General features: G+C 47.3%; 1 protein-coding gene across 1 annotated transcript; it reads right to left on the reverse strand.

The window, feature by feature from the left end:
• Positions 1-6733: 6733 nt before the first annotated feature.
• DNAJB5 (DnaJ heat shock protein family (Hsp40) member B5) lies at positions 6734-12427 on the reverse strand. Its single transcript, XM_063082626.1, has 3 exons — positions 11782-12427; positions 8301-8902; positions 6734-8146 (listed from the first exon to the last, which is right to left on the reverse strand). Exons 1-3 carry the CDS (start codon positions 11990-11992, stop codon positions 7913-7915), a joined length of 1047 nt encoding a protein of 348 aa, XP_062938696.1. The 5' UTR covers positions 11993-12427; the 3' UTR covers positions 6734-7912.
• Positions 12428-13496: the final 1069 nt, after the last annotated feature.

Raw genomic sequence — 13496 nt, forward strand, 5'->3', positions numbered from 1 at the left:
CATAGAATGAGTTAGAAAGTTTTCCTTCTCTTCAGTTTTTTGGAAGAGTTTGAGAAGGATTGGTGTTAATTCTTTTTTAAATATTTGGTAGAATTCACTGGCGAAGCCTCAGGTTCAGGACTTTTCTTTGTTGGAAGATTTTGTTTTTTGTTTTTTTGCAACTGGCTGGTATGGGGATCCAAACTTCTGATCTTGGTGTTGGAACACTGTGCTCTAACCAACTGAGCTAACCAGCCAGCCTTGTTGGAAGGGTTTTGATTACTGATTTAACTTCTTTACTTGTTATATAGGTCTGTTGAGATTTTCTATTTCTTTTTGAGTCAGTTTAGGTTATTTGTGTGTGTATTAGTCAGGGTTCTCCAGAGAAACACAACCAATAGGATGGATAGATAGATAGATAATAAAGAATTGGCTCACGTAATTATGGAGGCTGTCAAGTTCCATGATCTACAGGGTGAATTGGCAAGCTAGCAAATCAGGACAGCCAATGATTTAGTTCCAGTATGAGTCCAAAGGTCTGAAAAGCAGAATTGATGGTATAGTTCCATTCTAAAGGCTGGCAGGCTTGAGACCCAGAAAGAGGTGATGTTCTAGTTTGAGTCTGAGGGCAGGAAAAAAGCCAAGGTCTTAGTTTGAATGCCATTAATCAGGGAGAATTTTCTCTTACTTGGGGGAAGGTTAGCCTTTTTGTTTTATTCAGGCCTTCAGTTGACTGGATGAAGCCCACCCACATTAGGGAGGGCAATCTGCTTTACTCAGTCTACTGATTTAAATGTTAATTTCATCCAAAAACACCCTCACAGAAACACTCAGAATAATGTTGGTCCAAATATCTGGCCATCCAGTGGCCCAATCAACACAAAATTAACCATCACAGTATGTTTTAAGGAATTTTTCCCTTTCCTTTATTTAATTTATTGACATACACTTATTCATCTATTATCTTATAATCCTTTTTATTGCTTTAAAGTTGGTAGTATTGTTGCCACTTCCATTTCTGATTTTATTAATTTGACATGTCTCCTCAATTTTTTTCTTTTTTTTATCTGAACACAATGGTAGATTCTCTATTTTTTTTTCTTAGTCAATATAGCTAAAAATTTGTTAATTTTGTTCATCTTTTCAAACAACCGACTTTTGGTTTTATTGATTTTTCTCTATTGTTTGTCTATTCTCTGTTTTATTTATTTCTTATCTAGTCTTTGTCATTGTTTTCTTTCTTCTGCTTGCTTTGGGTTTACTTTGCTCTTCTTTTTCTAGTTTCTTAAGGTGTAAAGTTAGGTTATGGATTTCTTTATTATTATTTTTTAATGTAGGCATTTACAGCTATATGTTTCCCTCTGAGCACTGCTTTCATTACATCTCATAAGTTTTGGTATGTTGTGTTTTCATTTTCATTCATCTATAAGTATTTTCTAATTCTCTCTGTGATTTTCTCTTTGACCTGTTGGTCATTTAGGAGTGTTTTGTGTAATTTCCATGTGATTTTGAATTTCCCAAACTCCCTTCTCATATTGATTTCTAATTTCATTTCATTGTGGTCAGAGAACGTACTTTGTATGATTCAGTCCTTTTAAGTTTACTGATTTCTTTTAGAACTTAATATTTGGTTTAGCTGGAGAATGTTCCATGTGTACTTGAAAAGAATGTGTATTCCATTACTATTAGGTGGGTGCTCTATACGTGTCTGTTAGATCTAGTTGATTTCTAGTCTATTTCATTCATCTTTTGCCTAGTTGTTCCATTGTAGAAAGCAGGGTATTGAAATCTTCAACTATTTTTGTTGAATTTCAATAAGTATACTAAAAAATTCACCCCATTTCCTTCTCTTTCCTTTGTGCTCTTTTGGACATGCAAATTACGTCTTCATGTTGTGTTCCCATTAACACAGATTTATTAATATTGTTTTATGCAGGTGACTTTTAAGTCAACATAAGAGAAAAAAGAGTTACAAACAAAAATACATCTATGCTGTCTTATATTTACCTCTATAATTACCTTTACTAGTGCTCTATTTCTTCACGTGGATTTGAGTTACTATTTAGTTTCTTTTATTTCAGCCTGAAAAACTCCTTTTAGTATTTTTTGTAGGGCAGATTTATTAGGAATGGATTCTCTCAGTTTTTGTTTATCTGGGAATGTCTTGATTGCTCCTTCATTTCTTTTTCCTCAAAATTTTATTATTAAATAATTTTTCTTCTTTTAATTAATTATTTTATTATTATTGTTATTATTACATTCTAAGATGTTGTTGCAGATGGGGAGGCAGAGGAAGAAGGGGAAAGGGAGAGGAAATGGGGACAGGGCTGGCCCACGGGTGGCTCCTTCATTGGCCTGGTTGCAGACAGCAGGGGGGCGTGGCTGAGGCCTGTGGCTTCCCCTTATGGCTCAGGTTGCTCCTTCATTTTTTTTTTTCTTTTCCTTGCCCCGCTCCTTCATTTTTTGATAGATAGTTGATGAAGTTTGGATGTGTTGTCCCCACCAAAACTCAAGTGGAAATCTGACCCCCAATGTGTCAGTGTTGGAAAGTGATTGAGTCATGGGGGGTGGATCCCTCATGAATGGATTAATGCTCTCCCTGGGGGAGGGGGGATTAATGAGTGAGTTCTCACTCTATTAGTTCCCGCGAGAGCTTGCTGTTTAAAAGACCCTGGCACCTCCTCTCTCTCTCTTGCTTCCTCTTGCCATGTGATCTGGTTATACCTTCTGGCTGCCTGCCACTTTCTGCCATGAGTAGAAGCAGCCTGAGGCCCATGCCAGATGCAGCTGTCCCAGATCGTAAGCCAAATAAACCTCTGTTCTTTATAAATTACCCAGTCTCAGGTAATTCTGTTATAGCAACACAAAATGGACTAGTACAATGGTTTTGCTGGGTATAGAATTTTCCCCCTAGCACTTTGAGTATGCCTTCTGATTTCCATGGCTTTAGATGACAAATCAACTGCTAATCATATTGAGGATCCCTTCTATGTGATAAGTCATTTTTCTCTTCCTCTTTCAAGATTCTCTCTTTGTCTTTGTTTTTTGACTGTTTAATCATGATCTGTCTAGGTGTGGATCTCTTTCTGCTTAATCTACTTGGAGTTCATTGAGCTTCTTGGGTGTGTAGGCTGATGGCTTTCATCCAGCTTGGGAAGTTTTCAGCCATTATTTCTTCAAATAGTTCTGTCCCTTCTCTCTCTCCTCTCTTTCTGGAACTTCCATGATTTATATATTGTTATGTTTGATGGTGTCCCACAGGCCTCATAGACTCTGTTCATTTTTCTTCATTCTTTTTTATTTCTTTTCTTCATATTGGATAATCTCAATTGACTCATCTTCAAGTTCACTGATTTTTGTTCTGCCTTCTCAAATATGCTCTTGAGCTCTTATTGATTTTTTTTTTTTTTTTTCGTTTTTTCGTGACCGGCACTCAGCCAGTGAGTGCACCGGTCAGTCCTATATAGGATCCGAACCTGCGGCGGGAGCGTCGCCGCGCTGCCAGCGCAGCACTCTACCAAGTGCGCCACGGGCTCGGCCCTTATTGATTTTTTTTTTTTTTTTTTTTTTTTTTTAAATTTCAGTCATTATGCTTTTCAACTACAGAGTTTTTACTTGGTTATTTTTTTATTTTATTTTATTTTTTTTAAAAGATGACTGGTAAGGGGATCTTAACCCTTGACTTGCTGTTGTCAGCACCATGCTTACCCAGTGAGCTAACCGGCCATCCCTATATGGGATCCGAACCCGTGGCCTTGGTGTTATCAGCACCGCACTCTCCCGAGTGAGCCATGGGCCGGCCCTTGGTTATTTTTTTTTAAATAATTTTTATCTCTTTATTGATAAAATCTAATTGGTAAACCATTGTTTTCACACTTTCCTTTAAATCTATAGACATAGTTGTCTTCAGTTCTTTGAATACGTTTTAAGTAGGTGATTTATAGTCTTTGTCTAGTTAGTTCAATGTCTGGACTTCCTCAGGGTCACTTTTTGTTGATTGCTCCCCTCCCCACCCATCATGTATGTGTATGGGTCATATTTTTTTGTTTCTTTGCATGTCTTATACTTTTTATTGAAAACTGGACATTTTAAATTATATAATATGGGATGTATGGAAATCAAATTCTCCCCTCTTTTCACAGTTTGTTGTTGTTGCTATTTGTTGTCATTGTTGTTGTTTGTGTAGTGAATTTGATGAACTAATTCTGTAAAGTCTAAATTCTTTATTGTGTCTGGCCACTGAAGTGTCTGCCTCTTAGCTTAGTGGCCAGCCAGTAACTAAACCGAAGTTTCATTAAATGATTGGACTCAATGAGTCTCCCAATCCTCACTGAAGGGATATATACATATATTCTTCTGGGACTATTTTAGAGTCACTTGCTGACATGAAGGACACCACAGGTTCCCAACCACTGTAAGACACCAAAGATAAATCAGAGCAGCTGCACAGTGCTCAGCAGCTCCCAAATCCCCAAACCTGGGAAGATCATTTGCAGCAGGAATGTAATAAACTCTTCTAGGGTCTCTCCTCTTTGCACAGTGATTCACTAGTGGCTACTGTCCTGTTTTCTGGTGATTATTCTGCACTATAGTCTCCCTTTGTTTTATTCAGTCTAATGTCTAATGCCCACCCCACCCCCCAGTTTAAATGCAGACTAAATATTCCCTACTGCTTCCCCAGCCCCAAACTCTGTTTCATTCTTAGCTCCTACCTTGGGCCCACCTTCGATCCTCATTCCTACTCCTATTACCTTCTCTTCCACCCAGATTAAGGCTTCTGGAGTATCCTTTCCTAGGATCCATAACGAGGTACAGTCTCTTACCCCAAATGAAATTCAACCTCTGTTGCAGAAGCAGATTGAGAATTTCTGGGTTTTACTCTCTGTGATCCAAAGATCTTAGGAAGCATTTAGTCTTCCAGCTCCCAGCCTTTTTCAGTACAGCCTGGTCTCCTAGGCCTATATGCCATTTTCCATTATTCCTAAAAAATTTCCTGTAAGCAATTATATTTGGAACCAACTAGAGCACCACCTTTGAAAGAGCCTCATGTAACACCGGTGGGTCCTGGCCTGCAGGATCCAAGAGTCTCTGGCACTGATGCAGCCTCAAGGAAGCTAACAGACACATCTCAACTAAGGAACAATCATAGATTCTCACAGCCCTCTAGGTATTTACGGGTCAAAGCAGAAAGAATCTAAGGAAGATTTGATCGGGCACTCAAGAAGCTTCCATGTGAAGGACCCAGAAAAGTCCCAGCTGGGGAATGACCTAGTGAAGGATCTGAGGGCCCCAAAGGTAACCTATCAAGGAGTTTAGAAAGCTATCCAGTGAAGGCTTTGGGAACTGATTCTTCAGAAGAGACAAAAATGACTTGAGTCACTTGGGGGACAGGTTAGGAAGTGACTTATCAATATGTTCAAGAGAGAACCTAGACAGGAAGCAACTGGAAAACACCCTAAAGATTTACTTGGGCAGGAAGTTGGGTAGATCTATTAGACTAGGGTCCCTATAGATGTGTATTGCTCATAGTTTGCTGACAACTATTCATTGTCCCCTCCTGGGAAGCCCAGCAGCTGCTTGGAAACTGGAAATTCAGCATCCTCAGTGAATTAGGAACTGCCCAAATACCTATTGGAAGCTTTTTTCCCTTGATTCAGGCATTAAACAGGCATTAGAAGCCCCAGTGGTATGTTTTGAGTGTGGCAGAGATACAGCTTACCTCCCTCTCAAGGTCCTTGAACCCATAAAACCATTAAGGTGACAGAGGTCCAATCATGGCCCCTTCCTCAGTTCATCTTTTTCTCTCAACCACCATGTTTCAGGGATGGCTTTTTCTTAGTGTGTTTGTCCTGGGCAAAAAGGCAAGGGCAAGAAGGTCTCTGTAAGAGCCTAATCAGTGTCAGCCTCTGTTTGGAGCCCAGGCCTACCTGAAGGCAATGCTGTCTTCATGGCACAGGAGACATTGGGCTTAAGAGGGCATGACTGTCATGGGTCTGATCCTGGAGAAGATGTTGACTTCATGCTCAGAAGAAAGTCAGCCCCAGAAGAAACTCCAGGCCCAGGCAGAGTCCACAGATGGGCATTTCTGCAACTACAGGGCTCCCTGTAGTTCTAAGAGCTAAGGAAAGGGACAAGCACCCCATCGTGTAGCCATCACACAGGCCCTGAGGGCCAGAGTTGTCTCAGCAGGGACAGGTGGGTCAGAGACCAGGACACATCCCCAGCAAATCGTGAGATTCAAGGATCAGCAACTGTGTTCAGTGCTTCCCAGGAAGCCTGTGTCCTAGCAAGGCCCCACCAGCATGGGCCAAGGATGGCAGGTACCCTCTCTACTTTCCAGGCTCTGTCTTTGGAAATGTGTCCCTTCTAGTTAGCTGAAAAGTCCTCCTCCATCCCCTCCAAGGAGAAAAACTTCTCTGACTCATACAGAAAATTTAGACAGGAAGAGAAAAACTATCGGTTCTCATGCTAGCACATCTTCTGAAGAAGATGGCCTCTGTTTCCCCTAACCAGAGATATTTTTCCTTCCCAAACAGATGTTTCTTCTAATAGCTGAGTGCTATCTCTGTGCTGTGTTTGTGGCATAAGGTTAGAGAATCCCAGGAATCTGAGCTTAGAGGAAGGAAGGTGTCAGCTCTAGCTTATACTGAAGGCCTGCTGGGGCTTCTCAAAGGTGACCAGGGCCATGAAGGGAGGTCAACAGTGGCACTGCTCACCCACCCCCGTCCCAAGTTCGTTGCTCCTGCTCAGATGCTGTATTTTTAAAATACTTTATTTTTTTCATAATACTGCCATTACAAAAAAAATACAAAAAACCTACTATAAAAACATTCAGGGGCTTTGTCAAAGTGAGAAAACCTAAAGACCCTACCCCAGGACCTCGCTGAAGCAGTCTTCCCCAGCTCCTTCCCTATTTGACCTTTATACAACTGTGGGAGTGGGGTGGGGTCACACAGGCATAAACGGGCTGGAAATTCCCCACGCAGCCTCCAAAAAGGGTAAGAAATAAGTAGCTTCACATATCACAAAAGTGGGATTTGCAAGTTTGGGGGTGGCTAGGCCCTGAGTTCAGAAGTGTGGGGAGAAACCTGTGACCCTGAATCTCTTGGTGCGGAATAGCTGCCACCTGACCCCAAAGCCCTTTCCCTTCCTGATGAAGGCTGGGAGATGCTCCCCCGCACACCTCTTAACCTTAATACTTCAGGTCCTCCTCCCCTCACTCCATCCCTGAAGGCTCCTGAGAGCAGCAGGGAGGGCAGAACCTCCAGCTCTGCAGGGTATAGGCAGGGCAGCTGTCAGGGGGCTGCTGAGGGTTAGTTCACCTCACTGCCCCAAATGAAAAGTGTCTTGTGCTCAATGGTCCTGTTCACAGGTTGTGGACCTTCCCTATCTCCTCTCCTCTCATCTCCCAGAGAGCTGCACAGACAGCGTTAGATGAGTGCTTCATGTGCATGAATATGTGTGCGATAACCTTGGACACTGTGGACCTCGGGGTGGGGTGGGAAAGCAGTGTACTTTCTATCCTCTTCCTCCCCCAACAGGAGGAAGCCAAAGGGAAAGGAGAAGAAAGGTATTAGTAAAGCTGAGAGGGCAAGGAGGACATGCTATTTACAGGCGTGGACAAGGAATCTCTATATCTTCAAGTAGCACTCAGGTCACTCTCCAGCCACTGGAGTGGGAACTGGATTCAAAATTAGTGACATGGAATTTGACCCCTGGCCTGGGCTAGCTCTCCCCACCACCCTCCCACTTCCCCAAGGCAGCCCAGCTCTGAAAGGGGTCAGGGACAGGAAAGTTTTCCTGAAAACCAGTGGCTTTTTTGCATTTTAGAAAAAGTTGCCAGTGTCCAGTGGACATCAAGCTGGGTGCACATTGGGTGGGGCGAGTGTGGTGGGTATTGCTGTGGTAGACTCTGGACTGGCTGGGGCAGAGCCTAGGAACAGGGTAGGTGCTGCCTAAGGATCTGTCGTGTCTGTGGGGTTAATCTGTCTGGGAAGCGAACTTTGAACTCGACAATGAGGTCTCCCCGCTGGGTGGGCACCTTGGGGAAGGGAAGGCCCTCCCCACGGAGTCTCTTCACGGTGCCTGGCTTGATGACATCATTGCAGGGCAAAGGGATCACTCGGCCGTCAATGGTGGGAATGTTCACGGTGCAGCCACACAGCGCCTGGGGAAAACGAGGCAGAGAGTGAGAAGGTGGGATAGAGTGAGCGGGAAGGGAGGAGGACGATTGAAGCCGGGAAGAATGCGCCAGCTGGTGGCAGGGAAGGGAACGTCCCTGTCCCCCTCCCAGCACGAGCACACAGCCTGACTGGGCCCACCTCCTTGAGGCTGATCAGGGCGCTGTAGAGCACGTTGGTGCCATCTCGGCGGAAGTGCGCGTGGGGCTTGTCCTTGAGCACGAAGACGATGTCGGCGGGGATGTTGTCAGGCGTGGCGTCGCCCTCTTTGGGGAAGGTGATCTTGGTGCCTTCCTTCCAGCCGCGCTTGATGACGATGTGCAGGATCTTGTCCTCGGTGCGCACGGTCCGCCCGTCGGGGTTGAGGCGCCGCCGGGTGATCTTCATGCGCTTGGTGGAGCCGTGGTAGATCTCCTCCAGCGACACCCGCAGCTCGTGCACCACGGGTGGGTCCTGCACCTTGCGCCGAGGGTACAGCGGCTCTGGGGCTCGCCTCGGACCCCTGCTCAGCCCATTGAAGCCAAAGCGACCAAAGGCGCCAAATGGGTCCTCATCTTCATCCACGTCCATGTCGTCTGGGTCAAAGCCACTGAAGGGCCGAGTGGAGCGGCTGCTGGCAAAGAAGATATCGAAGGGGTTGGAGCCACCAAAGAAGGAGGCAAAGGTGGCGTGGGGGTCCCCATGAAAGGTGTAGTGAAAGGAGCCACTGGAGCCACCTGATGTCCCACCGCCGGTCTTCAGGCCTAGAGGGGAGGAGAAGTTAGGGGTAGTGTGGCTCGTCCCAGCCCCACCCAGTCTCTTCCCCCTGCCCTCTAGCTCCCAGCTCATGGGCCTAGACAAGGAAGCAAACTTGAGCTCCCGCAGAGAGGGCCACGCTAACAGAGTAAGAAAAGCTTCCAGCAAGATTAATTTCCACTGTAAATTATACATTTAGTAATAATACACAAGTTGAAGTTCAAAGAGGCTGGGTTGCCCAATAGGTGGAAAAGCCAGGTCTAGATGACTCAGAGGACGTGACTTCCAGTCCTGTAATCTTTTCTAGATACTCATGGCCTGAAAATGTTTCACAAAGCCTTAAGCGGCTGGCCTTATGTCACACTGCAAGTCATACCTGGCTCCCAAATCTTTGCTTATCTCCAAAGACACACAGGGTAAGAGGCAGTCATACAGGATTTGACTACACTGGGGGCTAGTAAGTGACCTGTCCCAAATGAGGTGGGGATACAGTCCAGGAGGAAGCCTAATTTCACTCTGCTTCAAGCAGTGTTTCCTCTTTCCCTGACTCCTGCCCAAAAGAGAAATCAGGAGGGCCCCCCAAAAGCAGCAAAGCTCACTAACTTGGAGATGAAGAGCTATTTTTGCGGAAAAGATTTTCAAGTAGTTTGTTCCCACACTGTGCTCACAGTGTTGCACAGCTCCAGGGAGTGTCATTCACACATTGTAAGACATAGACTACAATGGGAATGGCGCGCCCTGGAGTTATACAACACCAAGCCCTCTACGCCCCATACCTAATGCTGAGCAACCTAAATGCATGAATGGGCTGGCACATTGCAGGTGGTAACCCCAGCTGCTCTCTCTGCAGTCAGGTCCTGTCTAAGGGGCTCAGATTCCTGAAGACAACTTTCATGGGGGTGGTGGTGGGATGAGGGTAGTGGGGGGTGAGCAGATGGGATTAACACTGAGAACTGATCCAGAATATATAGACTCAGGGGTGGGGCCCAGGCTACGGGAAGGGACACTTCTCTCTGGCCTTTTTTCTAGTATTTCAATTGGCCGTAGAAAGCCTGAGCCTAAATTAGCCTCTTATTTCCTGGGACCAGAAGGGCAGATTTGGGTTTCATTAGAGAGGCCAAGTGGCGGGCAGTTCAGGGACCTGTGGCAGCTACCTTTTCACCTCTCCTCCAAGACTTAGGGTCTGTTCTTTCCTTCTGTTGAGGGGCTGTCTATCAAGCAAGTTCAGGAAGCTTGGCAGAGCTTAGTGAGAGAGGGAGGGAGGTTGGACTGATGATGATAGGAGGGGATAATTCTCTCTGTAGGGATTCCTCCTCTACCACTACCACTCCTTTTCAAGCTGGGAACAACTTGTCCCCAGCCAGAGTTGCACACCAAGTCTGCGCAACTGTTCTGGCTGCCTGTTGGCGGGGGATGGGGGTGGGGGTGGGGTGGTGGGCAGGGTGGACAGAAATATAATCAACATTTCCAAGTCTGCTTCTCCCTTCCCAGGCCTTGGAGGTCCTCTGAAGGCCATGCTGCATCCTCAGGGACCCTCCTGGGATGGGGATCCGCATCAGAACCTGATGCCTGGGCCGAGGGACTGAGCATTGCCCTTTACTTAGGCATGGTCATGCAGGAGGGGTGAAGTTTCCAGGTAGCTCTCCCAGCTGCCACCTTCTTCCTAAACAGAGTGGAGGAATGGTGCAGTTCGGAGGCAGGTCACAGGGTGGCGTGTTGTTTGCACTGCTTCCCTCTTCCCCACCCCTACCACTCCCATCCCTCCATTCCAGAGAGAACAGTTTCTTTGTTGGGAGAATACTGGGGATTCCAGCAGGTGCCTGGTGGTCTGGGAGTTGGCAAGTCTAGAAGGTGAACAGGAACTAGCAGCATGGAGAATAAGAAGAAGGGGTTGGGAGGACTGGGGTGCACAGAGGATAGGGGCAGAGGGGCATGGAACACAGAGTGAGGAGGTGGGGAAGAAAAGAACATTCTTCTGAGCACCTGCTTTAAATCAGGTACAGTACATGTCATTAGCCCATTTAGTTTTGAGGATAAGGTGGGGAGGGCAAAGAGGAAGAGAATGTGAAAGAAAGGTGGATGCCACTGGGGAGGAGGGATAGTTCCTCCCAGGAAGGAGAGTCCTCAGCTGTGACAATGTCTCTTAATATAGCCTGACAGGTGCCTGTGGCTGGCGGGTGGCAGGCGGCCCTGAGGGGCCGGCCCAGAATTAGCAGCTACATCATGCCCGTGGGATGTGCTGGGAGGGGCCACCCTCTCACAGGCTTTATTTGGGCCTTTCCTGCCGCCTGCCTTGTGCGTGGCCACCAGCTACTCCAGGGAGGGGGTAAGATGCCAGCAGCAGTTCCCGCTCCATCCTTGGGTCCCTGCCACTTCCTCTGAGAGGCAAAGCTCCACCCCTGTTCTGCTGGCCTGAAGTGGGTGGGGAGATACAGGGAAGGGACAAATGTTTCTGCTCAGAGCTCCAGTGGTTAATTCCCAGGTTGCTAAGAGCCAGACTTTTATGCTGATGAATGTAAATGCACTGTCCTCCAAGAGTCACACACTCCTTCTCCCCACCCTTCCCCATCAGCCAATAAATGGCAGGGACTTCAGGCAGGACTAATAAGGTTGGGAAGGAAAGAAGGGAGGGGAAAGGCCTCTGGCTGTAGCTTCAGACCTCTCTAAGGCCTGGACTTGAGGAGGGAGAGGGGCAGAGAGAGACAGGGAGAACTATGGTAAGCTGAGGCCGGGTAGTGGGTGATCTCTCTCCTCTGGGTGTCAGTGCTGGGAACACTTGCCTCCCTCACCCCTCCTCAGCCTCCAGTTCCCTGCTAGGAGAATTGGTTCACCTGGGACCCTGCCAAGCACAGGGGCCCAGGATTGGGCTGGAGTGCTGCCCTCTTACCTTCCTCCCCATACTGGTCATATAGGCTCCGTTTCTTAGGGTCGCTCAGCACATCATAGGCCTCTGCGATCTCCTTAAACTTCTCCTCAGCACTGGGTTCTTTGTTCTTGTCTGGGTGGTACTTCAAGGCCATCTTCCGATAGGCTTTCTTGATCTCATCCTCATTGGCCCCCGATGGGATCCCAAGAATCTTGTAATAATCTTTTCCCATCACAGCCACTGGACCAGCACTGGTCTCCTTGTTTCTGAAAGAAACCCAGGACCGACTCTTGATGCCCCTATCCTCTTCTGCTCCAGCCCTGCTCCTGATGATCCTAAAATCCCTAAATGACTCACTGTGTGACCTTCAGCAGGTCATGCCTATTCTGTGGGCATCTGTCCTCCCATCTGTAAAATGAAAGGTTTGGACTGGATGATCTCTTCCAACTCTGACATTCTAGAATTCCATGATTCCTTCCTCAGCTCCTAGGTTTTCCCAGCCTGAAGCTGAAGGTTGTGGCCTACTTCTTGGGGCTAGGCTGATGCCCAGGTCCTTGGGCAAGACTGAAGACCTCTGAGAGAGGCGCTACTGAGTGAGGTGGCACCATGGACTGACAGACCCACGTACAGATGCTGGTGAAGATCACTGTTCTGGGTGAGGTCACCTGAGCATCATGGTTTCCCTACGCCACACCTCAGGCATAGTGCCTGGGCTGAGGGCAGCTGGGGCTGTGGCCCAGAATTGGGGACAGGCCTGGGTCTTCAGCCAGCTGTCCTGGCCAACCAGGCTGAGTCAGGGTATAGGTGTCTGAAGTCCTCTCTGTCATTGGAGACCCCTGGCCTCCCTGCCCCCGCCTCCGAGACTATGCTAAGCCTCACGTGTGACTCAGATCAGAGGGTGACTCACAGCCTTTGGAAACTGCTGTTTCCAACTCTCTCATTAGCAGGGAGTGACACTGTCCTTCCCCCAACAAGGACAACAGTTCCTTTTACTCATTTCCCAGTGTCTACACACTAAGCTGTGTGTGAAGACTTGTCTGCGCTGCCTAAGCACTAGTGTTAGTGAACAAAAGCATCTTGGGATAAGACCTTTTTTAACCCTAGCTGTCAGGAGGCAACTGGACCATTTACTCAATACCTTCCCTACAAGTCCCTCCCTCTCACCTGCCTCTGTGGTTTAGAATCTGGCCCACTGTCAGACCCATACTCCTCTGATAGTCCCTTCTAAGCTGGGTGCAAGAGCATTCGTTATGTGAGGCAGAAACACAGGGCTCTAATTCTTCCATGCTAATCTCCCTTCATTGATGTGTCTGTGGTGGATATGAAGAGAAGGGGACTTTCCTGTAGCTTGAGCTATTTGGGGGAGCGGCCAGAAGCCCTTCTGATACTTGGCCAACCCCTGCCAAAGCTGGGAGAACCAGAGTCTTTCTAGCAATGTCCTGGGCTGGCAGCCACAGCTGAGGCCTGCTTTTCTGCCTCTGACTGCTTCACAGCAGGGAGGTGTACAGCGTGTCCTAGCAGGAGTGAGGGCTGTGAGTGGGTAAGGGGGAGGCCTCCAAGGCCCCAGGTAGGCAGGGACAATGGCCCTAGTGCCTGCCCCCACAAGGCCTGCTGCAGGTGGCTGGATTGACTCATGGTTCTGGGAGTCACCTCACTTTGACGAAGAGAAGGCTCCGTAAAGGCAGGTACACCCCCATATCCCCCCACCAGCATGTCACGCCTGTGGGGGAGACTGG

This window comes from Cynocephalus volans, chromosome 17 (genome assembly GCF_027409185.1).
Source record: "Cynocephalus volans isolate mCynVol1 chromosome 17, mCynVol1.pri, whole genome shotgun sequence".
Taxonomy (NCBI): Eukaryota; Metazoa; Chordata; class Mammalia; order Dermoptera; family Cynocephalidae; genus Cynocephalus; species Cynocephalus volans.